The sequence below is a fragment of the Rhinolophus hipposideros genome (genome assembly GCF_964194185.1).
Source record: "Rhinolophus hipposideros genome assembly, chromosome: 3".
Taxonomy (NCBI): domain Eukaryota; kingdom Metazoa; phylum Chordata; class Mammalia; order Chiroptera; family Rhinolophidae; genus Rhinolophus; species Rhinolophus hipposideros.
In genome coordinates, this window is record NC_138049.1 from 93108133 (window position 1) to 93134287 (window position 26155).

The 26155-nt window shown below is 41.6% G+C and overlaps 1 protein-coding gene across 10 annotated transcripts in view; it reads left to right on the forward strand.

Moving 5' to 3' along the window:
* ADGRF5 (adhesion G protein-coupled receptor F5) overlaps nucleotides 1-26155 on the forward strand; it is a 103272-nt gene that overhangs the window by 62746 nt on the left and 14371 nt on the right. For 5 of the 10 annotated variants that reach the window (XM_081034279.1, XM_081034282.1, XM_081034284.1 and 2 more), the window contains exons 4-15: nucleotides 472-642; nucleotides 3825-4001; nucleotides 4132-4238; nucleotides 5796-5854; nucleotides 6685-6827; nucleotides 10283-10504; nucleotides 11717-11920; nucleotides 19268-19438; nucleotides 21310-21429; nucleotides 21580-21789; nucleotides 22897-23109; nucleotides 24845-25000. In XM_081034279.1, the coding sequence (XP_080890405.1) occupies nucleotides 472-642; nucleotides 3825-4001; nucleotides 4132-4238; nucleotides 5796-5854; nucleotides 6685-6827; nucleotides 10283-10504; nucleotides 11717-11920; nucleotides 19268-19438; nucleotides 21310-21429; nucleotides 21580-21789; nucleotides 22897-23109; nucleotides 24845-25000 (1953 nt within the window). The remainder of the gene's footprint in view (nucleotides 1-471; nucleotides 643-3824; nucleotides 4002-4131; nucleotides 4239-5795; nucleotides 5855-6684; nucleotides 6828-10282; nucleotides 10505-11716; nucleotides 11921-19267; nucleotides 19439-21309; nucleotides 21430-21579; nucleotides 21790-22896; nucleotides 23110-24844; nucleotides 25001-26155) is intronic. The other 5 variants (XM_081034285.1, XM_081034287.1, XM_081034280.1 and 2 more) reach the window with 1 other exon arrangement.

Genomic DNA, 26155 nt, shown 5'->3' on the forward strand with positions numbered 1-26155 from the left:
GAAACACACTGATTCATCCTGGTGGGGCACTTATTGTCTAGACTATTGACATAGCCTTCCTGCTAGGTCTCCTTGCTTCCCTTCTTGCCTCATTATAGTCCATTCTCCATACGGCAGACCCTGGCCTTGGATACCAAGGAGGGTGTCGTAATGGAGAGGATGGACAAGTCCTAAGCTTAGCCTGTGAATCTCTCAAATGGCCAGAGACCACTGCTCTGAGACCAGACAGATCAGTTGCCTTCCTCCTTTAAATAATAAAATTGTAGGGACAGAGAACAAGGAAGGGAGACTTGTGGTGACCAGTCAGCAAATGCTTCTTTTCTCCTCTAAAAAGGTTCATTAGAAATGCATAAAGGCTGATGTGTCCAGCATCTGCATGTCCATGGAGGCCCTTAAGTGTTAAAATGTTATCATGCTGTCTCTCCACCTCCCATGGTAAGTTCTCACAGCCCTTGTATGCTTTCCTTTCAGTTGCCACGAGTGGTCCTGCAGCTGACGAGTACACTGTTGATATTGAGATCAGTTTTGAAAACGCCTCCTTCCTGGAGCCTATCAAAGCTTACTTGAACAGCCTCAGTTTTCCAATTCAAAGCAATGACACTGATCAAGCTACCAACATTTTGGGCATAGCAGTGACAACAGGTGAGTAAAAGGCCCATTGCTTTAGAATGGAGGGTTGGGGATATCAGGAGAAAGGCGGTCTGAGATCCTTACCATGAGATCCTTGCCACTTATGTAGTGGGCAAGGGAAGCGACCCAGCAGGCCTGATGTGGTTTTATGATTTCGTAGCCTTCCTGATAAAGTCCCAATTGGTAAATTGCAATCAGTTTTTTTATTTTAAATAAACTGACCAAATGTTTACTTAGTGGTTTGTTTGTTGGGTGTCGTTAAGTGGTCTCAATATATGGCCACGACACACTCACTGGGTCCTCTTACCCTGGGCAATCAGTGGGTAGAGCAAGGACTGGTTCAGGATATTAATTAGTAGCAAGTTCCCTTCTGTTTGGCCCCATAAGTCAGGAAATAGGAACCAGAAATATGCCTGGATCCAAAGAAGGCATTAAGTAGAACCTCCCATACTATAGGAATTGACTTTCTGGTCACTGACTCCCTTTCTAGGTTGTGCTAGATGTCATATGTCTGAGGGGACCATCACCTGTATGCCACAGAAGTTGTGAGACCGGTTTACCCCTTGTCCTATAAAAGGTTACCGTTTTGTAAATTGCAAAGCACTAACAGATGTTGGGCTTTATTATTCTAAAATGGAAGCAAGAATATAATTTCTGTTTTTCAAAAGTCTTTTCAAATTCTTATATTTAAAATGGTCTATCACAATGTCCGTATATGCATCTTAATTTTTAGTTCTTAACATATGCTGCTCGAACCTGAAAGAGCTGTCTTCGTCGCTCCCTTTGTATTCCATTTCCCAACAAATTCTACATTGGCACTACTTTCCTTGAGTCAGTGGTTCTCTGATCGGATGCCAGTGTGCAGTGTGAGTCATCCAGAAGCTGAAAGCATATTCCATGCTCCTCAAATGTAGTTGCGCACAGCACTCTTCCATAGAACATGTCACGAAACTGGTTACATTGAAGCAACATAGGAAACACCCTTCTCGGTTCCCACTCAGCACAGATCTCCTGCCTCTAAAATTACTTCCCTTCCTTCTGGGAAAAAATTAATAATTTGATAGATGTTTAGTCGATTTTGTTTTGCTTCCCCATTTTCTTAAAACCTTTGGTCTCTATTTGGGTACTAGCAAGCAAATCTACTAAAGAAAACAGACCAATCGGTATCAAAGACGTCATTCATTTTCATTAAACAGCTTGTGATGATGAACGTTTGAGCTTCAGTGGTGAGCTTATGTGACGTACACTCAATATAGACATATTAACCAACTCTCCCTGATTTATTTTGTTCTATTGGAGGCGTGGCTCCAAGGGGCTCCACTGTTTGGGCCATTTCAGAACGTTGTTAACCTAAGTTTACAAGTTGGGTTAACAAATTCACAACTTGGATAAACAAGTTGCACTTTTAAGATAGAAATGCCCTGGGAAAGTTTAATTTATCCTGCCAGCAAGACAGGTCACTCACACGTTGGAGGGGTGAATCCTTTCTGAGAGGTGAGAGAGTCTGAGGCTCATGGACTTCAGGGCTGGCTGGGAGGGCTGGGGAGAGTTGACCTCCGAGAGGAGCGGGTGGGATGGGTGCGTAAGGAAGGTTAGATTCCCTAACTCTGATACTAATGCCTAAGCACCCTCAAATTTTCTCCATTCCCCTTTTCCCATGCTTTCCCCACCCACTCTTCCAACAGCTGACCTTATGATCCTTTCAAGAAAGACGTTTTTAATAATAGTAAGCAAAACAGGAGTTTTAGGATCAGACAATATGTTTAAAACACCAAACAACACCTAGAGTTCAATAGGTGGTCTTGAGAGGATTGCTTTTGTCATCCTCTTAAAGCATGTATGTATTTTACACGGGAGGCAAAAGTTCTTCAAATACTACCCTCACATCCCTCTCAAAAATGAACGAATGAAAAAAGAAAGAGAAAGAACGAAAAAAAATGCTTTCACAGTGGGATTTCGGGTCAGTAGGAGAGACCCCCCTTGATAAAGGGGGTCTTGTTGGCTCCCTTCAAATTACCCCCTGCCAATGTTCACCATTCGCCCTAGCTGCCTTGATCACCTCTGTTCCTTATGCTTCTGTTCAATTCCCACCTACTTCTTGGGCACAGGATTGCATCATCATCCAAGGATTAACTGGAACTTGGTTTTTCCTCCTGTTTCAGGACAAAAAATTTGATGGCTTTCCTTTGAATAGTCACTCTGTTGAGCTTTTGCCTAGGTGCCCAGCTGCGTAACAAACAGCACCCAGTGATATGCCTTTGGTCCAGTTTTAGAAATAAATTCAAAGCCCTCCGTTTTCAGAGCATTTTTCAATGTCCCCATGGGATCAGAGTCTGTGGGGATGCTCACATTTGACTTGAAATGTGAAAGGCACAATACTGCTGGTACTTTATGTTTTTTATCTATTGGCTGCATAACAAATTACCCCAAAACTTAGCAGTCAAACAAAATTGATGATGTCACGCAGTTTCTCAGGGCCAGAAATCTGGAAGAAGCTGATCTGTGGCTCTGGCTCAGGGTCCCTCATGAGGTTGCAGGCGAGCTGTCAGCCAGAGGGGCAGTGTTATCTGAAGGCTCCTCTAGGGGTAGAAAATCCACATCCAAGCGCACTCATGTGGTTGTTGACAGGCCTCAGGTCCTCACTAATCGTTGGTTAGAGACCTCAGTTCCTCCCTCTGTGGGCCTCACGATGGCATTTCCTCATTTGATAACAGCTGGCTTCCCCCAGAGCAAGTGATCCAAGAGAGAAGGGGAGAGAGCCACAAAGATGAAAGGCACAGTGTCTTTTAAAGCTGAATCTCAGAAATGATATATCATCACTTCTGCTACATTCTGTTGGTCACACAACCCTAGTACACTATGAGAGGGAACTACAAAAGGGTGTGAATACGCAAAGGCAGGGATGGTCAGGGGCCATCTTGGTGGCCGCCTACCTACTATACACTGAATGTCCAGGAATCTGTTTATCATGTTATCGTGGGAGGCATCCTCTGGGTGAGTCAGAGTAGACATCTTTTTGATGGCCATGCCTAATAGTATGGTGATGCATACGGGAATCATGGGAATCTCATGCAGTACTATTGCACTTCCCAGAAAGGCAATGTGGAGTCGCGTTAGTCTATAAATACTGGTAGCCTATAAATACAAAGGTAGTGACCACCTTTTCTCTCCTCACTGTTCTTGGTTGATGATAGTGTGCAGACCTACTGGAAATGAAATCTGGTGCTCCTGTGAGACAGGCTATAGGTGGCCTCAGGAACAGTGCCTCCACAATCTCACTTGTCAAGAGCATGGCAGCTCCCCTGCAAGCCATCATTGTAGTTGCCTTAAAGGATTGCCTCCCAAGGGACCTTATTGCCAGCTCAAGAGAGGTAAGTAACTGCTCATTAAATGTTGGTTTGTTGAGTGGCTATTTAATACCAGCTCAAGCAAATGTTTCTCTATCCTGTGTGTACTTAAATGCTAACATGAGATTATTAAATACTGCCCTGTGTTTTTCAGCTGTTACCCTGAGAATGTCGGTCAGACTCAATGTGGGCTTTCAAGAAGACCTCAGGAACTCTTCCTCTGCCCTCTATAGGTCCTACAAGACTGACTTGGAAACAGCGGTAGGTTTTGGCCCAGGAGCCTTTTAATGAACTAATGCTTTAGGCTGAACTGAATCTATTGTGTTGACAGTGGATAGTTTGCTTGGATCTGTCAGGATTTATGTATGTGGATGTCAAACTTATTCCTATACATCTGGGTTGATGAATTAAGAAGTGCTCAAAAGAAACAGTGTTTGGGAGATGATTGACATCATCTTGACCTACAGGTGGAACTTCTTCCCAGAGTAGAATTAATTCAGATAAGATTTAGTGGCATCAACTCACTGGAACCTATTCAGAGGCCCAAGAATCTGGTCTAGAAGCACCAGATGGTGCATTTCTATTCATCTTCACACACCGCATGGATGAAACCCCAACATCTTTTGGGCAGAACAGCCCAAGCCTGGAACAAAGGGTTCCAAATCACTCTACACATTGAAGACATTTAAATGTACTCAGGTGAAAATCGAGAATATTCTATGAGTGTTAACTGTGTGCCAGACACTATTCTAAGTGCTTTACACTGGATTAATTCATCTAAACCTAAGTGCTTTGCTTGAGGTAACTCATTTGGAATAGAGCTTCCTGACTGGTGTGGCACAAATTATTACAGGTGGGCTGGAATAATGACTTCCCTTAACTCTCTGGGCAGCTGAGCCCCTGCCTCAGGCCAGAAGGAGGCCAAGAGCTTATCCCAATGTGCCACAGAAATGTTGTCGTTTTCCATGGGTACCATGATAAAAAGCTGAAATGCTCTTGAGCATCTGATTTTCATATGTGGGTTGTAGTAGTTCTCCACAGCATGAGAATCACCCCCTACCCTCCCCACCCATCCACACACTAAATTGCATACTTTTGAGGAAAGAGTTACATATTAATCTTTGAATTCCACCCATCAGGTACCTGCACAGTGTTTTGCATATCACATCTGCCCTACAAATGTGATTTGAATCAAATTAAATCTCCTGTAGGGTTGGTATTCAGAAAAATAGAATAAAAACATCATCTAAAACGACACTGGCTCAACCAATGTTGCACTATGTTAAGTGAAGGATCAGGCGGGGTGGTGGTCATGAGCTACACCTCATAGAGCTCTAACTACAGGAAATGTAATTCATCAAAGGCCCCAGCTGCTGCCCCCAAAAGCCATGACAGTGCTTGCTGCTCCCTGCTAATGAATGAGCACGGCAGGTCTGTGTCTAGCAGACATGGGACTCCTTTGAAAGCTTTTCTGAACCTTCCCAAGTTCAGTCTAGGATGAATCCATCCAATCTTTCTTCCCACTCTCTTTCACTCAGGATCTGACGTTTCGCCCTGCCTTACTGCTGCCTCCCCCATATTCTTGGAATACATTTTTTGCACATTTATTCTAGTGTTTGCTTCTTGGAGAACCCAGACTGACATAGGCAGATAGGAATTACTTCTCCAAAGATCCTCCGATGCCAGCGCTAATAAAACACACAGGAGAAAATTTTACCCGGGGTTATAAGGAATATGCACGTTTTAGTTTGTTTCAAATCTTTGACATCTCTCTCACTGGACCTTGATATATGACACTGGTCTTGCTTTATTTTCCAGTTCTGGAAAGGTTACAGCATTTTACCAGGCTTCCAATTGGTGACTGTGACAGGTTTCAGGTAAGAATGCTATCATCGGGTTATTGCTATCCAATGGCAGAGGACAACACATTAGTGAAGGAGGAAAAGCCCATTAGAAGGGCATCATCTGGGACACTCAACAGGAGCATTTTGGTAGCGGTGATGACAATGCCAGGCTGCTGGGGCTTAAATACTGAGAACTGTAGCTCACTTCTTACAGATGTATCTACTTAGAAGGAAGGTGAGAAAAAGACTCATGTCCATTCTGTGCACACAAGAATTTGGAAACAAAGATTTGGGATAAGTTTATAGTCTAGGGAGGTCAGAAATAAAAAGGTAAATTATATCATGCGATGATGGCTTTATTCAAGGAAAGTTGGCCAGCCAGCCAGGACCACAGCTGCAATGTGAATTGCTCTCTCTGGAGTTGGGCACCCTGGTAGACCTGAGCAGGTTTGTTCAGTGTTTCAAAAAGTTAGTTGCCAATCTTAAAAATTAAGAACGTTTATAGAAGCATTCAGGATTTTAGTTTCCCTTGACATTTAGCATATCTCTAACTGAGCCAACATGGCTGTGTGACAGCAGTCTCTGCATTGTGGCTGCCGCCCTGTGACCAACTCATGGGATTCAGTTCACTCTTCCCTGGCTATTTCGTTCATTTGTGTTACCTGTTTGCAGACATTTGAGTGTGCAAACCCTGCCTCGGGCTTTCACCTAGAGCTTGAAAATCCGTTGATTTCAGTGAACCCTTGAAGATAACAGTACTCAGGCTGTTTCTGCCATTTTGTTTTCCCAAGCAAATAAACCATAAGGGTCTAGACTTTTCCTATGCACTTTCTGCTTTACTGAACTGAGTGTTATCCATCCAGGCCCGGAAGTGTGGTTGTGAGCTATGAAGTCACGACTACCACACCATCACCGGACTTAATGCGTAAAGCGAATGAGCAAGTGTCACAGAAACTCAATCAGACCTACAAAATGGACGACAGTTCCTTTCAGGCAGTTACTAGTAGTAAGTAGAAGAGTGCTACATTTTTTTAATGCATAGATTCTATTTAGATATGGCAATGGTGTTTAACATTATGCTTAATCTAGGAAATTGCATTAGATGTCCCCTGTGGAAAGCGTCTCCAGTCCTGGCATAGAGGTTGATGTGTCATCTTTAGGTCTTTGGCTGGTGCAGAGCCTCCTACTGCAACTAATAGCACTAATGGGGGAGGGCTTATAGGGGAAAAGATTTTATAAGGGGGCCACAGAGCCATCTGGGTTTATGGAAATTTTCCATTAACAGGCCCAAAACATTCAAAAAAGTAAAACCAACATTGTGGTGGGGGTAGGATTCATGAAACGCACTGATATTAAACAGGGGGCCACTGTTATTTTAGAACAGTAGTTCTCAAAGTGTGGCCCCCCCACCAACAGCATCAGTAAGCACCACCTGGGAACTTGTTAGAAATGCAAATTCTTGGGGCCACCCCAGATCAAGTGGGGACAATCTGTGTATCAGGTGATTCTGATGCATGGGAAAGTTTGAGAGCCACTGCTTTGGGCCACGTATAACAGTTGTGAGAATCCTGGGATTTTAGACGTTCTCCACCATTTTACAAATGGGGTACAGAGTTGGCCTTTGTTGTGTTAGTAGGTGGGCAGACCTATTATTGGGGGATAGGAAGAGGAGCTGGCTGGGCAGGGATTTGGTGGGCAGGAATTAGCTGGCAGATGTTCTAGATAACTCAGGCCCATGGTTCCGTAGTGAGGGTGATTCCTCTTGGAGCAACGTAGTCTGCTGTGTGGGAAGGCACTGCAAGAACTGGGAGAAAGTGTGCCCTTCTCATCAGTTAGGCTGTCCTCAATAGCGGGCTTTTATGCTTTCTTTTTACATTCTCTGCTGGTATTTTTAGACATCAGATCATTTATGAAAAATAAAATATTGAAAGAGATATACACAATGGTAAGAAAGTGCTATACCATAGCACCATAGCAACATAAAATAGGAAAATCAAAACTGAGAATAAATAAGGCAGCAACAACATAGATAAAAAGCCAGAAAATTAAAGGAAAGGGTATATATGGCCTAAAAGTGTGGACTCACATAGAAATAATTTCAGTGATGTCACCACTTCCTGACCCTTACTTCCACCCCACCAACCAACAGATGCTTTACCCTGACAAATTCTTTTTATTTACTGTTCTGAGCACATAGGAAAGCAGAAGTTTCTAGTATAGGTAAGCTTCAATTACGATTACTCTTCCCCCAAATTTTCAGTTGTGCCCACAAAGGTTAGCTATTTAAATGAATAAGGATCCAGGAGTTTTCCTGGTTGGTGGCAGACTGTCAGTTCAGAAATAAGGGTACTGAGCACAGTTCACAAAAGTGCTTTAGTATCCATGGCTATTCTTTCAAAGGGCAATGAAGTCGTTGTGAAAGGTGCTCGACCCCCTTTTCTGCAGAGGATCTACATTTGTCCCTGTGCTCCTTCGAAAACCAGGATGTGATTCTGTGACATGTGCAGCCTTAGATCAATAAACATGAATTTATATCATGTGCAATTCCATGGGGCAACTTGGACACCATCCTGCTATCCATAGTGTTGGTGGTGTTTACCCAGAATATAAATATCCAAAAAATCATGTGACTGAGTGCTTTTTAAATGTTATACTTATAGAAATGCTTAAAGATGGCAGAACAGGTAAATGCTGTGCCTCCCATGACCACAGTGAAATCATAATTAAACTATAGAAAAATCAACCTCGAGAATCATCTGAAGATTAGCTGAACAGAGCCCTTATAACTAGGGATATAAAGAAGACATGTCGAGACTATAAACCATAAAACAAGTTATAATTATATTTGGGAGGCAAAGGAGAGGAAGAAAACAAGAAATACAAATGCTGACTGAATGCGTTGGTATCAGGAATTTATTTTTAAATCCATCTTTATGAAACACAAAGGGCACATGACAAATTTCAAAAGAGTCCCATTGATTTTGTCATATATTAATCCTCTGGTGATGTTTAATTAATCAACAGGGTCCCTTCACCAGAACACCCCTTTCTTTAATCACTCCCAGTAAATTAGCTATCAGTTCTATACTCCCATATGATACTGGCAGTTTTACTAATCATGATTATTAGCAACAACAGTAATGCAAAGACGGACACTATTATTGTATCTTTTCTGTGTTGAGCCCAATGGGTTTACACATGTTTCATCTTCATCTATTCTGTGAGATATTATTATCTTCACCTTACTGGTGAGGAAATGGAGGCTTAGAGAGGGTAAATAATTTGCCTGAGGACACCTAGTAAGTAACACAAGTCTGTGTGACTCCAAAGCCCATTCACTATATTAAACATTCACAGATGGCCTTGATTCCTAATAGTTGAATGTGCTTTTTAAAAATCTTATTTTACTCAGAAACCTATAAAAAGTGGGAAGAAATATTTAGATTCCGGAACATCATACCACCTCAAAGTAATTTGGTGGGGTGTTTTAGTCACCTGTTTACAATATAGAGAGGACATGGCAGGCATGAAGCCCCAAGCAAAAAACAAAAGAGGCTTCTTAGAGCCTCCTTATCCAGCTCCTCTGATTTCCTCAACACATGGTACTCATGACATAGCACAAGAAACACCTTGGAGGGAAAAACAACTGCCTGTTGTGTAAGCAAAGGATACCCTTAAAAAGACATACAAAACTAAAAGACATTGTGTTTTTATTTCTGTCTGTGAGATGACTTAACGCAGTGATTCCCCAGAATTTTAATGTAAAACAATAATAGATACTATTCCCCCAAATCACCTCCCAAGGTAGCTTGCATTGCTTTCCAGACAAGGGAGCTGCAGCTCAGAAAGGCTAAGCAAGTGCCCCAGGGTCACACAGCTACACGTGGCACAGATCCAGGCTTCAAATCTAGACCTGTGTGTCTATAAAGCTTCCACACGTAAGGGCCCATGAGTGTTAGGTCTTAAAAAATTATTCCCCAAGCAGACTTTATTATTTTTTAAAAAATGTTTTCCCATTTCTAATTCATCAAAGACGTAGAACAGAGCTTTCAGTCAGCATGAGATATCAGTTATGGGTAAGAAGCCGTTGATAGTATTCAAGTCCATATCAAAGAAACTTGATGTTTAAGCTAGTTGGGATGGCTTTTTCTTTCATAAGCAAATAGGCATTTTTCTACCAGACAATTTGAAATATTGAAAATGTTTTTGGGACTCCCACACTGTACAAAGTGTGCAATGACCCCAAACTGGAAACAGTCCTAGTATCTGTATACTCAGGCTGTAACTCTTTGGGCTTCAGCTACCAGCCACCCAGGGATGGAGTGAGGAGGACGTGTTGCCTCATTGCAGTCAGCACCACAGAGGCTGTGGCGATACTCCCTGGTGGTGACATCTGGTGAGTGGCGTCCATTCTGTTTATTGGCTTTGGAATCCTAATAGTTCTTTCCTTTGGGTTTCCAGATGAAACGAAATTCTCTATCATACCAGAAATCATCTTTGAAGGGGATACGGTAACTCTGACGTGTGAAAATGAAGTTTTGTCCTCCAACGTGTCCTGGCACCATGTCGCAAGACACTTTGACATCCAGAACAGCAGCAGGTTCTCCATTTACACCTTTGTGCTCAACAACATGACCTCAGTGTCACGCCTCATGATTTACAACGTCACTCAGGGTGATGCAGGTGGGTTTCCATCCAGTTGCTGGGGGGCAGGAAAGAAGTGAAGAACTCACGAAGCAGCAAACCACAGAATGTGTATAGGAGCGTGCTCCTCTTCGAAAAGAAGGCACCGGGCTCAACTTTTCAAAATTGAAAATAAATCTCAGGCGTCTCAGCCGAGCAAATTTAGCCTTGGGAGACAGATAACAGTTTTCCACATTTACTGAGGCTTCTGAATTGGGACCTGAGACAAAAAGCAGACATTTGTTTTTAATCTTTTAAAATTTTAAAACAGCTTTGTTAAGAATTGACATACAATAAGCTGTACATACAGAGGGTGCCCCAAAAATGTAGACACATTTTAAGGAAGGGAAAAAAAAAACTATTAAAATTGTAATATTCAATATACTTGTATACCGATAGCAAAAGATGAATACAAGTCACATCCGACTTCTGCAATGACAAGAGGTGCTCAAAGTGGTTCCCATCAGCGTCCAGACACTTCTGATTACAACGAACTATTGCTTGAGCAACGTTGACCAAAGTGTTCCCTTCTATATATATATTTTTGGGGCACCCCCGGTATTTAAAATATACAATTTAATAAGTTTTGACACATGTATACACCTGTGAAATTATCACCATAATCAGGACAATGGGCATATCTGTCCCCCCCAATGTTTTGTATTCCATTGTAAATCCTTCCACCTGCCCCTGCTGGCTCCCCCTCCCCCAGCATACTACAGAAGCATACATCTTAAACCTGACATCCTAGAATTTAATAACTCCATTGTAATCAACAGGGCCATCTTTTCCTCTGAATGAGAAGTTGGGTTGCAGACACGTTTCCTGTCACATCTTTGTTGATTCTGATTTTGCCATGTCATATAAATAATATTAAATAAAATGCCAAAATTATGCAGTCTTCTAATTCTCCAAGGCTTTCCAATTTTTCCCATCTACCTCTTCTATCCCCACTTTCTTCTTACCAGTGAAGACCCTGTGATTTCTATTTCCTTAGAACACCTCTCTACTCTTTACCTTGGAGCATCAGAAATATCTACATTGACCTTCTGCACTTCCTGAATGTTCCTTCAGGGTTGTTCAGACCAAGTTTCAGATGCTTTTGAAAAAATGATGTTTCTTGAAGCCCTGACATATCTGAGATGAGGCTATCATTCTTTTAAGGCAATACATATATGTAGTAATAATAATTTTTTTGTGTATCCTGTGCAGGTGACTATATTTGCAAACTGACATTAGATATTTTTGAATATGAGTCCAGAAAAAGAGTTAATGTTACACCCATCCGAATTTTGGCAAATGAAGAAATGAAGGTGTTGTGTGACAACAGTCCTGTATCTTTGAACTGCTGCAGTGAGATTAATGTTAATTGGAGTAAAATAGAATGGAAGCAGGAGGGCAAAATATACGTCCCAGGTAAGAATGTTAGATACCTTTTTGCAAAGAAGTTTTTGTCTCTTGGCCAAGTAAAAATGGGAGATGCAGTGGGTGGCAGAGGAAATGTCAGAGAGCTGTTTTTTCCCCCGGACTTCAGACTGTGAAAAAGTACTAGGTTTGATGCCAGCTTCAGCTTAGCTAGTCTAGAACAAAATTCCCAAAATATATGCATACAAGTGTCACGCTTGAGTTGTAGACAAGATCCTGGCAGAGAAGACTCAAGAAGGGGTGATCTGATCACATAGCTCCATAGCATTTCCCAGCAACGGAAAAGCTTATCCCCACCTACCTTCCCTTTCCATCTTCAGCAAAGAGCTGAGGATGAGGTCATCGGCTTTGCTTTGGGAGACTGACTTGGAATGCCTCATTTCTGTGTCTCTTCTCTTATTGTCTGTCCTTCTCGTTTCTCATCTTTGTATCCACATTTTCTTCTGTTATCTAATTCTGTGTCTCTGTTTTAATCTCTCTTGTAGGCCTGTTTGCTTCTCAATTGTTTCCTGTTAGTTTCTGATCTTCTTTGCTTTCCTTTTCGACCTGAGATCTTACTTGAAGTTCCCTACCACCCAGTTTATACTGATAAATAATAATAATAATAATAATAATAATAATAATAATAAATTAAAATAGCAATACTCTTTTATATAACAGCTTATGATTAACCAATTGTTTAAAAACAGTTTATTACTTTTAATCACATTCAAATTTGAACACAAATTTAAAGCTGGTGTTTTTTTGCCTCTAATTTTCAAAGAAAACGAAGTCCAAATTAAATGACTTGTTCAAGGTTGTCACAATAAGAAGTCCAAATTAAACAACTTATTCAAGGTTGTCACACTAGGAAAGGAAAAAGAATTGGGACTCATCCCAAGTCTTGTTTCATTAGACCAGGGTTTATCTTGGCCAAACTACTACCATGCCCGGGGCACCAGCAATGGAGCAAGCTGATCTGGCAGAGCTTGTACTGAAGTAGAAGACTGTTTTCTGCCTAGAACCCTCATGTAACAAGATCCAGTCCTTCCCTGAAGAAATGACAATATTAAGTGCTCATCTTTACAGTAAAACAACAAAACGAACGTGAAAGTAAAATGCGGCTTTGTCCATGATATACATTAGTGACTTTATTTTACAAAGCCTTTGCTACCAGACAAAATTATAAAACATGAACTAATGATCAATCTCCATGCGACTTTCCTGAGCCCATCTATTTGGCCAAGCACTTTTCCGCTGCAGCGTTTGTATTTAACCGTAAAGCACTCAGAATGGGAAAGGCATCTGGTATCTTGAAAATGTTGACACATGGTAGGCACATTTAGTCACTTCCCTGATTTTTAAGAAAGAGGAGGTGTAGGCATCCTGAAGGAACTGCCAGATGGGAGAGAGACCTTGCACAATTCCCGAGGTACTGACTTACAAGCTTTCAACTCTAAGAGGTGCACAACCTCGCCCTCTGGCAGAGGAACCAGGAAGACAATGAGGCATATGCTCCAGGACCTCTCGGTAGCCACCACTTCTTCAGACATTCCTGATGTCCCCTGAGAGCTGAACCGACTGCAGAACAATGGACTTCCTGTCACGGGGCTGGCCGCCAGGGGACCTGCACAAATCAGTTCTTTGATGAATTAGCCTCTGCTCTAGGCCCCTTGCCCTTCTTCCCCCGCCTTTGCTGCCCCTTCTCTGGACCCGTCTTTCTCCAAATTCCTCAAGTGCTTTAACACCCATTTTTCCAGTTCAGTGGGAAGCAATCTAGATAAAGAATTCACCCAAAACATTTTGAACTGAATGTATTACCTCTTCTCAGACACAGATACATTTCATTTTCAAAACAGTCTGACAAGGGATAAAACAGAAAGAAGTAATCAACAATGGTAGAATTTCTAGCTGTCAGGGAGGGGGTTTCTTGAACAGGGAGGGATTTTTGTGGTTTTCCAAATCATTGGGCACCAACTATTATATTAATGATAATGGTAGCAGAAGTAATCCAGTAGTGCCCCCTGACCCACGGGGAATGTGTTCCAAGACCCCCAGTGGATACCTGAAACCACAGCTGGTACCAAATGCCAAATACACTGTTTTTCCTATATATACATACCTACGATAAAGTTTAATTTGTAAATGAGGCACAGTAAGAAACTAATAATAATAACCAATAATAAAATAGAACAATTATAACAATAATAAAAGTTATGTGAATGTGATCTCTCTAAATATCTTATTGTACTGTACACATACAGCCTGGATATGCTGGACAAAAGGATAATTAACATCCCAGGAGGGATGGAGAAGGATAGCATGATCAAGCTACTGAGAATTGTGTGCAATTCAAAACTTATGAATTGTTTGTTTCCAGAATTTTCCATTTAATAGTTTTAGACCATGCTTGACTGCAGGTAACCAAAATGACAGACAGAAAGCAAAACCATGGAGAAGGGGGGGACTACTGTAGCATTAATACTATAATACTAGGAGTAGTAGTAATAGTAAAGGTACCAATAGTTATTATTATTAGTTCACCTTCCAGTTTTTCTGTATCTGATACTAGCTTTGCCTGTATAGGAATGGATTGGCAAGTTGGGAGAATGTAAGGGCAACAGAGCTTGTAGACTCACCATCGTTCTTCTTATGCGGTATGATGATAAAAAAAAAGAATGAAAGCTCCATTCCCATTTTGCCTACAAGTTAGAACAGTTCCCAAATGAGTGCATAAACTTCTTCGTGACCCATCATATTTCCTTGGTTCACCGTCATGCAGAGTATTCCTAAAACAACTGAATCTTTACAAGAGGGTGTCAGTTTCTTCCTGGCTGACTAACTCGTGACAGCACGGAGCAGTGATTTGTGAGGGGGGAACAGACTCAAACACCGTGATCTCCCGTTTTGTTTCTTTTCTTCCCAGTTGCCCCACTTAAGTTTCTAAGCTTCTGTGATTGTGCGTGTTTGTGTGCTGTCGGAAATGTTCTTTTTGCATCCAAACAAAGCATAAATAAGAGATAAAGAAGTGAGACTGGCTTTTTTTCCTTATTGACTAGACGTCAGTCTTGTTGTTTTCAAGTCACTTTATAAAGTGCCACTAGCAGCATGCCTGCCTCAGGGACTGCGGTGAGACCTAAGTAGAGAGCAACTGGAAATAGCAAGTGGCATTGTTAGTGATAGCATTCTCCATTCTGGCTGCACACGAGGGTCACCCCACTTGTTTTGAAAGACCAGGTGTCAGCACTCCACTGTACAGCAATTAAATCAGCATCTCCAGGTTTGGACTCCAAGCAACGGCATATTTTCTTAGATTTCACAGGAGATTTTATTGGGCAGAAAGGGAATGAGAGCCATGGATTTAGTCCAATCCCTCATTTACACAGGAGGAAATTGAGACTTTCCAGGAGCTGCACGGTATCCCCCTAGTGACAAAGTACTCTATTTCCTCATTCACTGCTCTCTCTCCTTCTCCTTCATGTCACTCTCTGTGTCCCTAGGGATGCTATAGATAAATCCGATTTTAAATATATTAATTCCACAAAACTGGATTTAAAAAAAGGAAAAGAAAGAACTTGAGCCAAGTCTTCTGTCCTAGAAAAATTACCCTTACAACTTGTGCTTTCCAGTAAGACAGTCTCTATTCCCGAAAAGCTGAAATTTCAGCCCAGCCACATGCCCTCGTCCCTAGGCAGGGCAAGGTGGGTCACCTCATTGACTCCCCAGACCTTTGTTTATTAAATAATGATTTATGGTACCAACTTTACAAGACTCCTGGGGGGAGAAAAACCGAGATGATCAATGCAAACATTTAAAACAGACTTGAAAACATTGAATTTGCCATGGTAAATATTTTCTGGAAATGATAGCTTTAAAAACCATTCCCTCACTTTTCCTCAGTGTGGTGGGAAAACTTCATTGGATATTATCTAACCTTAAGCAGCAAACTCATAATTACATCCCATTTCTTCTCTAGAAAGCACAGCACCAGCTTAGCTGAATTCCGTACTTGGCAGGCAGGACAGAGAGGGGCACAGCCCCAGGGTGTTGTATGAAATACAAGGTGAATGCTGCCAATTCAGAGCACTTGCTTCTGTTTTCTGACTTTCCCACCTCTTTGGAACCTTCTCTCCACTCTCCCAACCGGTGTTAGCCTCACAAAAATACTCGTTTCCCCAAATAAGACCAGCATGCCGCTGCTTCTGTACTTTGACTTATATCACTGGTTTCTGATTTAACTGTAGAATCCTTTCTTTAAGCAAAACCTTGGGTGGTTGTCTAACACAGGGTTTCCTGACCTCGGCACTAGTGACATTTTGGACGGGATCATTCTCTGCTGAAGGGAGCTGTCCTGCATTGCCGGATGTTTATCAGCCTCCTCTGCCTCTACTCCCTAGGTGCCAGTGCCACCTCCAGTTGTGACAACCAAAAATGTCCCCTAATATTGCCAAATGTCCTCCAGTGAGGCAAAATCGCCCCTGGTTGAGAATCACAAGTCTGATATGTGAAGCAGACCAGAGTAGATCTGCTTGAGTTATAGAAAGAATGAGGAACTCAGAGCCCACCTGGCCTATTACCTTCCCACTCCTCATCCCAGCCCCAGCTCCTGAAGCAGGAACGTCAAGTTCTCCAAGGAGTGCTGCTTCATACACACACACACACACACACACACACACACACACACACACACACACAAAACACACGTAGAACCTTGCACCAGAACCCACAGCCTCCATTTCTATCTCTGTCTTTCAAGGCCTAGAACAAATCTTCCCTCTTCTCTGAAATCTCCCCTAGTCTCTCAACTAAAACGTCCACCCTTAAATCGCCACAATAATATCTGCATTTCCTTCTTATGAAAGCTATCCACTGTGTATTGTAATTATTTCTGTACATCTCTCTTCTTTTTTATTGCCCCATCTTGCATAACTCATTGTCTTGCACATTAGTTTGGTGAGAAAGCTGGGTTTGAAGGATGGTAAGAGTTTGGAGGAGGGAAAGAGAATATTCCAAGTGTGAAGACAGGCATAGGTCTAAAGCTCCCAGGCATGCTGAAGGCCCAGGACTTGACCTAGTTTTTAAAAGAGTGGCATAGAACAAGACAAAGGGTACAGTGAATAAATACATATACGACGTTAAGGAAAATTTAATTTATTTTGTAGACAATGGCAAGATTTTAAAGGTAAAAGGAGAGGAGTCAGATGACCAGGGCTGAAATTTAGAAAAATAAATTTTGAAAAATAAAAATAAATTTAAAAAATAAATTTTAAGCTAGTGTAGCCAATAGACTGAAAGGCTAGGTGACCAAAAATAGAGATTCAGTTACAACAGTGTGTGGTTGGCTGATAACAGATCACAGGGTCTGGGCTAGTTACCATGGGTCGGAGTGGGTAAGACAGCTGTGAGATGTTTTAGACGTATAACCTAAGGAATTTTACAACTGTTGGGAAGTGGAATGTGAGGAAATGCAAGTAATTAAAAATGACCTTAAGATTTTTAATTTTGTGAACTGCCAATGGCAAAGAGAAGAAACATTAGAAGATGTACAGTTTTTGTCTGGGGAGAAGAAAGATAAGTTCTCAGTTGGACATTTTGTGTTTGAGGTACCTCAAATGTCAAATTGGCCCTGGGGAATTTGCTTCTAGAGTTTCCAAGGAGAGTGTTCTCTTAGATATAGAGGGGGTGGTCATCCAAACACAGGATATAATAGGAGCCATGAGTGAAGATGAGATTGCCCAGTCAGACAGTAGAGAAAAAGATAAGGAAAGGGTCAATAGCAGAATGCTTGGGTGAAGGCCAGTGTCTAGGGAACACCAACATTTATGAAGAAGCGTGTGAAGGAGATCCAGGAGTGAGGGATAAAGAGAGAAGAGAAGCAAGAGAGACCTGGGGAATCTAGTAAACCAGAGAAGGCGGGCAGCAGACGGGGATGTTGCCATCCAGGTAACTTGAGAAGCCACTGGATGTGGGCAAGAGGAAATCCCAGTTGGCCTTAAAGGAACACTTTAGGTAGAATATAGGGGAAAGAAGGTAAATTACAATGGTTTGAGGAAAAGTGGGCACGAAAGACTAAAGGTGACAAATGCAGAAGCATCATGGTATGAGGAGAGGAAGAAAATACCGTGGTAGGTAGAAGAGCTTTCAGATTGGGGAAATATTATTTTAGGAAGGGAAGACTTGAGTATATCAGGGGGTTGGCATGAAAGAACCCAAGGAAAGATTAGACACAGGGAGAGGAAAGATAAAGAATGGAACAAGAAAGTCCTGGAGAAATTAAGAAGTGGGTTTGTAAGAAATAGGTGGTGGGGTGAGCCATAGAGATGGGCAGGAATGCTGTGCTTATGAGCTAGGGGGTAATTTAGTCAAGGTGGGTGAAGACGGAAATCAATTTTGTGTTTTCAACAACAACATTTTGGAAACTGGGAAGAAAAGCCACTTACGTATCAATCAAAATATTTCACATATCACTGATTATCCAGCCAAGTCTGAAAATGATTCATTTATGTTGGAGCTAATCAGAAGATTGAGTGTTTTTCGTCAATGTTTAGAAGATTGACAGTGTTTGAAGGATGTCTTAAGAGTACATGGCAGTAGGCAAGGTTGGAGGAGAGAAGAACTGGAGTAGAAAACGTTCACCGGGAAGGTGTTCTAGAGCAAGAAGTAGAGATGGCTTAGAGGGCATGGCATCTGGGGAATGAAAAGCAAGATGTGGAAGAAAAGCTATTTTGAAGGGGAAATTGCTGGTAACCTGAAAAAACAAGAAGCTGAAGCTTCCACTAAAATATATAGACCAATAAAAGGGAAAGAGTTATGAAAACGTTTCTCAAATGAGATGAATATCAGATGTTCCAGTCTTGTTTCTTTCTCTTTTTAATAATAATAATAATAATCTAAATAATCTGACATTTTTTTTCTTTCCAGTTGAAATCGTCACCAAAGACCTTGCTTCTCTCTCTCTTTTTTTTTTCTTCATGCTTTGACCACCATCCTTAGTGGGGCAGGCCCCAGCCAGGCTCTATTCTTAACTGTAAATATATATTAACTCATTTTACTGAACCATAATCCTGGGCCATAGCTATTATTATTTCTCCCCATTTTACATCTGGAGAAACTGAGGCACAGAGCAGTTTAATGACTTCTCAACCACACCGTGCCAGTAAGTGGTAGAGTGTGGAATGTGTAGCCAGGCATCCTGACTCCTGAGTCTGCAGACCTAACCACTGTGCCATCCCACCATCCATCCATTCAAAGAGAAAAAATCTAATGTAAACCACTCTTTTTCACTGGTTTGGCCTCTTTGCTACTAAATCAGAGAGTCAGCCAACTGTGACAGCAAAAGAACTGCTTATGTCATTGCAGGAAACTCTGAAACAGACTCAGATTCCAGCTGCAGCAGGTACACCCTCACAGCTGACGGAACTCAATGTCTAAGTGGGTCAGCAGGAACAACAGTAGTCTACAGTTGTGAGTTCATCAGTGCCCATGGAGCCCGGGGCAGTAAGAACATAGAGGTCACATTCACGTCTCTGGGTAAGCACTCTTACTAGAATGTTTAGCATTGCCCCTCAAACCAAGGGCTGCCAATCAACCAGGAATATCCATGTGCAATAAAGCAGGGCCTTGCCTCATAGTGGGAGTGTTGCTGGGGTGAATCATAAAATGGGAAACAGAAGAGGATTTCCCTGTCTGCCGTTTACATTCAGATAAAGTGTTTAAAATCAGGAAGGGCGGGGGTGGGAAACAGTGCCTACAGGGAAGGAAGGCCAACATTGTGCTGGTAAGACAGAGAGTGGACTGGGAGGTCATTTCACACTCAGATTAGTCCTATGTAATCATTGAATTTATAATGAAGATAACAGTTCTGATTCCCCCCCAACCACCATAATTTTATTCTCTCTCCCTTGAGTTGCAATAGCCTGGGTCATTTTCCACCACCCTTTACCTCCCTCTGTCATCTCTCCCCTCCCATCTCACCTATTCAGGAAGAATGCTGCAGAGAGCTTTACCAATCTGGTACTTTGTGGTTATTTTACAGTTGTAACAACTGTTTTCTAGTATTTTAATTAATTCAGCTTACATAGGTTCCTTAAACATAACATTTGTTCTCCTCATATCATAAAGCATTATAACTTCAGCTCTATTGGCAAAAATGGGGCAAACTTGCTTTTCTACCCATCTTACAAAAAAGTGAACTATTACATTAATCATCAGATCCTCTTCTGGACACTTTGGAGAAAAGAATAATACAAATATACTTGCTACTCTTGTTCACAGTTTTTATTATCATGACTTGGCATTTTTAAAAGAGCAAGATTAGGTTTATCGGAAAACAATATCACTGTAGAGTTCATGGGTCTTTTGAGCAATGTGCAGTTTTCTATAGTGAGAGCAGTTGTGCCCTGCGAGTTTTAACCCTGAGACTCATGTCTGTAGGTGAGCTTTTGGCTGTCTCAGGGGCACGTGTAGCGTTCGCTGAAAACCACTGGTCTGTAGTTTGGACTTCATCCGAGAATCAAGAGAAATGGATTCAGGGTCCATGAGCCTTTTCCTTTTCTCTCTCAGAACCTTAGAAAGCCACTTCAAGATCCCTACAGCCAGGGAGGGCAATGTAAGGGACATAGTAATTCATACTTGTGTGACTTTGGAGCTCTATCTGAACATTTGAATCCCAACTTCTGAAGGGTACTATGGAACGCCCTGATTTCTTTTGATTGTGGTTCAGGATAAAATGTTATACTGATTGGAAAAGTAGGCTGGCATCAGTGGGCTCGAGTTCTGAAGTTGTTCACCTATAGAAGACAGAACTGAGTGGCATTTTGAAATGTCAACTGTGTAAAAGGTATGCTCCAAGAGGAGTGGAAAGATAGGGCCAGAAGCAGAAAGAGTGGAACGTTCATATAAGGTTTCATATTTGTAAAGGTCTTGCTAATATTTTTGGTGAATAAATCCTCATGAACCTATGAGGACATTCTGAGAAAGAGGAGTAAAGGTAGAGAGACTTACAGTTCGGGTATCTATATGTCCCCCTTCACCTGAGACAGTCTGGGTGTAATTATTTGGGCAATAGCTCATGATCCCTCTACTTAAAATATAGTTCCCCAAATCACTCCTGCTTACCAGACCCAGTGCTAAGTGGTGGGGGTGCAAAGACCCAGAAGAGAGAGTCCTGTTCTTCAGGGGCTCACCTCCTTATGGAGACGACACATAGAAAGAAAGGAGTTAAAATACAATGTGGTATTATTGTTATTATTATTTCAAGTATTTTAAAAGACTAAAGAATGGAGTTGTTACCAGAACGGAGCCATTTAACCTCCCCTGAGGGGTCACAGAAGAGGTTGGAGGGGAGTTGGGTGTAAGGCAACATCCCTAAGTTTGCAACCTTTTGCCCTGCTGATCATCAGGAGATAATTCCAGCCACAAAGGGGAAGTGCACGAGTTCCTAAGGCATGTGATGGAAATGAGTACAGTTCAGAGCACCACCGGAAACAGCCTAGAAACAAGTAAAGCCCAGGAACAGCAAGGTACTCATCCGCGTTGACACAAGGACAGTCAGGACGGTCCACGCCTTCTGTCTCTCTGTTAAATTTCACTCATGTGTCGATGGCACCAGAAAGACTAAACATTGTACTTGTTGTCGGCTTTCTTTTGTCTGTTTGTTTGCATTCTTTCAGCCAACCTAACAATAACCCAGGACCCAATTTCTGTTTCTGAGGGACAAAACTTCTCTATAAAGTGCATCAGTGATGTGAGTAACTATGATGAGGTGTATTGGAACACTTCTGCTGGAATTAAAATATACCAAAGGTTTTATACCACGAGGAGGTATGAGAATGGAGCCGAGTCAGTGCTGACCGTGAAGACCTCGACGAGGGAATGGAACGGTGAGTGAAAGGCCAGAGCCCACCCTGCTGCCTGGACCCTGCACATACACTGTAATAGTTCGCCTCCACGGAGGGCCTGTGCCTGCCGCTCTACACTAATAGTCGTCATATTGAATGCAACAGCCCTTTGGGGGAAGAAGTCATTATTCCCATTTTACAGATGTGGAAACTGAGGGTCCGAGAGGAGAATAACTACATCTAAGCTTCTACACCTGAAGTTATAGAGCCTGGACTGGAACTAGCCTCTCTCATTCCAGAGCCTGTGCTCTTGCCATGAAGTTAACAGCATTGCTTTTAAAAAAGCTTTGCCAGACTCTTAGGAAGGTATCACCCAATTGTGGTATCAAAGAATCTAGGTAAAGGATATCTATGCCTGGTTCCAGAGAAAGGAACATTTTTGTTTCCTATTTATCTGTATATATTATTCCTGTTGGGAAAAATGCAAATCTTTGGGAAAAAAAGAAAACTTGATAGAACTGCTGCAATAATAGCTAACATTTAGTGAGCCCCCACTATGTGATGGATACTGTGCTAAGTATTTAAGAATATTAATTCATTTAAAACAATAAACCAAGAGGATGGTGCTATTATTATCCCTATTTTACAGACGAGGAGAGTGAGGCCAAGGTTAAATAAATTACCTGAGGTTATACATCTCATAAATGGAAGGGCCAGGGTGAAAGTGAAACTGTCTGGCTCTCGTGGCCAACTCTTCACCACCTCATTCTGATGTCTTTCATTAAGAGTAAGTTTCCTCAGTCCAGACCCTGTGAGTTCCAGGTCTTCCTCATTTTTCCATAGGAAGGCCAGATAACACATACCTTGGTATTGTTTGGCTAGACTTGCTAGTATAAAATAAGGAAATAGAGTATTTTCCCCCCCATGCTGAACTTATACCTACTCTGTCTAAATTGCTCTTTCTTTCTACTGGGCAATTAGGAGGAGCCATAGCTTTTCCAGTCACATTAAACTATTGAACTATCATACACAAGTACTAAATATATATATATATATATATATATATATTCTCATCTAGGTCAACTACACTTTCATTTTATGTTGAATTTACATTTTCATTCCATCTCATTTTTGCTTCCTTCCACTCAGGAACCTATCATTGCATATTTCGATATAAGAAGTCATACAGTATCGCGACCAAAGATGTCACTATTCACCCACTGCCTCTAGAGCCAAACATCATGGTTGATCCTTTGGAAGTTGCAGTTCTTTGCAAAGGTTCCCATTACTTCAAGTGCTGCGTCGGGGAGCATGAAGACTACAGAGTAACTTTCCAAGTGAACTCCTTGTCCTTTCCTGCTGGTAAGATGCCAAGTGCTGAATTGTTAGGACATAGTATTTCCTACATGCGGAATCTTAAAATTTACCCTCAAAGTAGAAGTAAAGAGATATAGGGATTGCATCAGAGACAGGATATAACAGCGTGAATCCCATGAGTCATTATTACCTTCTATTTTGCTCTGTGGCCACTGACTCCTTGGCTTGTGGTAAAATCTTAAGACTCTATGAGGGTGGAGTCCATTGTTTTTAATGGGAGCTGTTGAAGACAGTATTATGGTAAGATACCTTCACAGGCCTTCTACTTCCGCAGTATAATAATAGGCTAACTGTGCTGATAGTCCCTCCCATAGTTTGTTGATGCGATGAATCAACATAGCATCAAAGTACCATAAAATCATTTTAAATGCACAGCTGAGCATGCAAGGAAGTAAGTGCAATAACCCAGGGCCAAATATAGAGAACAATAAAGATAATGAATGCTGGGTCTTCCCTGAGGGCACCTGCCAATATCAGGAACTTAGAACCTTGGGTTTTAAAGCTCTGAAAGGCCATAGAAGTAAAGGTCTTACTCCCTATACAGTAGCTAGGGTCCCTCCACCCCACTAGCACAATGTCAGGAACGTCAAATGGTGACATGTTTGGGAAAAGAACAGACCAGAAAAATTCGTCTGCCAGAGTTAAGAGCTTGGCCTTATCTCTGAGTGGGCAAAAGCTTCCCCTGAGAATGATAACCATCTTGCCCTCACTCAGGTTTGAGGTTTGAATTTACACTACCTATATGTTCTGGAACTCCAAACTAAGGAAAAAAGTGTACCATTGGTAGTACCCTATGACACCTGGTAAAAAATGCAAATCCTCTCTTGTAGAATGTACCCTCCCTCCAGATCCTTCGGGATCCTTTCAGTTTAAGATTAACCAAATCTGAGCTCACACCTCAGCTCTCAAAACACACACAGCATCACAAACAATTTACAAGCTTCTTCATTCTTTCAAGAACAATTCTCAGGGGCCTACTCAATACAAAACACGTGAGTAGGCAATGAAAAGGAGACAAAAGAAGTGGGGCACATATATTAATATGTAGAGGGGCTCACGTTATAAAAGACAATGCATATAACATTAAATATCCAAAAGGAGCAATACAGATCAAAATCACTGGAAGTTCAGAAAAGTAGGCACTGCAAATGTCTGGTAAGTTTGAAGAAAGTTGCATAGTAAGGGGATATGGAATTAAGATGGATATTGAAACATTGAAATATGTCAATATTCTGTGTTCAGCACGCACACATTCAGTGCTTTCTCAATGTACCAAATACTGAGCTAGACACTAGAAGACTAAAAGATAAGTAAGACCAGATCCTTTTCCTCCAAGACCTTAAGGTCTAGTGGAAGAGACAGATCCATAAAGAGACAGCTCTAAACCAATGTGGTAAAGGCAAGATAGGATAAATGCACAAGATATGATGGGATTTAGATGGGTAGAGGATATTTTGAAAGGCATCCCGTTTGTCCAAAACTGTGTGGGCACAGATTTAGAGCCATGAGCAGTGAAGGTAAAGATTTGGCTAGCATGTATACAAATATGGACTTACTTCTTGGTTACGGGCATTTTTAAAGCCACATTAAAAAAAAAAAAAGAATGTGGCACATTCCTGTGGAAACTTTGGACAAGTGTATCCATAGTAGATAATTTCAACAAAAGTAGTGCTTCGGATACTTATGTGGTGACTTAATTCTTTCCATAATTCTGTCTTAGAGAAAGAAGTTAACGGAAAACAAGTGTGCTACCAATTCAATTTCAAGGCAAATTCCATTCCCTGGTGTCCAAAAACTGTTGATGTGTTTTGTCACTTTACCAATGCTGCTAATAATTCAGTCCGGAGTCCATCTATGAAGCTTAATCTGGTTCCTGGTGAGTGCATTTTAAATTATTTAAAAATGTTATAATCATAAGCAGGGATTCATTTATTCATTCACTCCCTCATTCATTCATTCAATAAATATATGTTAAGCACCCTCATGGGGCGGGCCTTGGGCTAAGCATGGGGGATTTGAAAAGAAATAAGCCCTGTATCCTGTCCTCAAGCCTAGGGGAAAGATGGATGTGATAAAAACATGTTATCACATGTATTGTGGTAAGTGCTAACCTAGAGATGGTGTGGGTGATCATAAAAGACTGCCTGGTTTAACTTTTGTGGATGACAGGTGAGACAAAAGTTATGAAGGAAGCCTTACAGAGAAGTAATGTTTCATCTGAGTCTGGGAGGTTATCCACCGCACCCGGCAGATAAGAGTGTGCAATGTCTATGTGGGGCTAAGACGCCTTTGAGGTTTCAGCAAAGAAAAAGTGTCCCCACAAGCACTGTCTCCCTGAGACAGCGCTACGTGAAAAGAATTGACCTAAAGAATAGTCTTTCCTATCCTTTGTTATCATGGAGCCAATTACTTTCGCACCAACCTAATATTTTCAAGTTCATGATCTGTGGAATCATTTCATTATAGCCCATGCCAAAAAACTGTCCTCAGTAGCAGCAGAGAAATAAGTGGATGGTTCCGGGCTTCCACCTCCCCCAGAAATCTTCCCAGAAATGGGACCCCTGATATCAGAAGAATCCATGGCTCTTTCACCAAGCTTATTTGAGTTCACTGAGTGATTTGTGGTTATTCTCTCATGTGTTGCTAACTGAGCCCTGGAACCAAAGTAGGAAGCAATTTAGAGTTCCATATCTCTCTGAGTTACTGTCCCTTACCCTGTCAATCATACCTCTTCCAGGAGGCAGCCAAGATCACTTAATTTTCCCCTCATCTTAGCCCAGGCATCAATATGTTTTATTCACTTTGTTCTTTTTCTCTTTCCTCATACCAAGTCTGATTTCACTTCCTTTTCCTAGTAGAACATTACTCTTGTATTTCAAGATTTTATACAATGGCTGAGAACTCGATTAATGCTAAATTAAAAAGTTGGTGAGAGAGGGATCTGCTCATCAGAGAAGCAGGAGATTAGAGATTCTGCAGCAAATGTCATTTTCCCATTCAAGTCTGATCTTGAGTAGAGGTGAAATAGAAT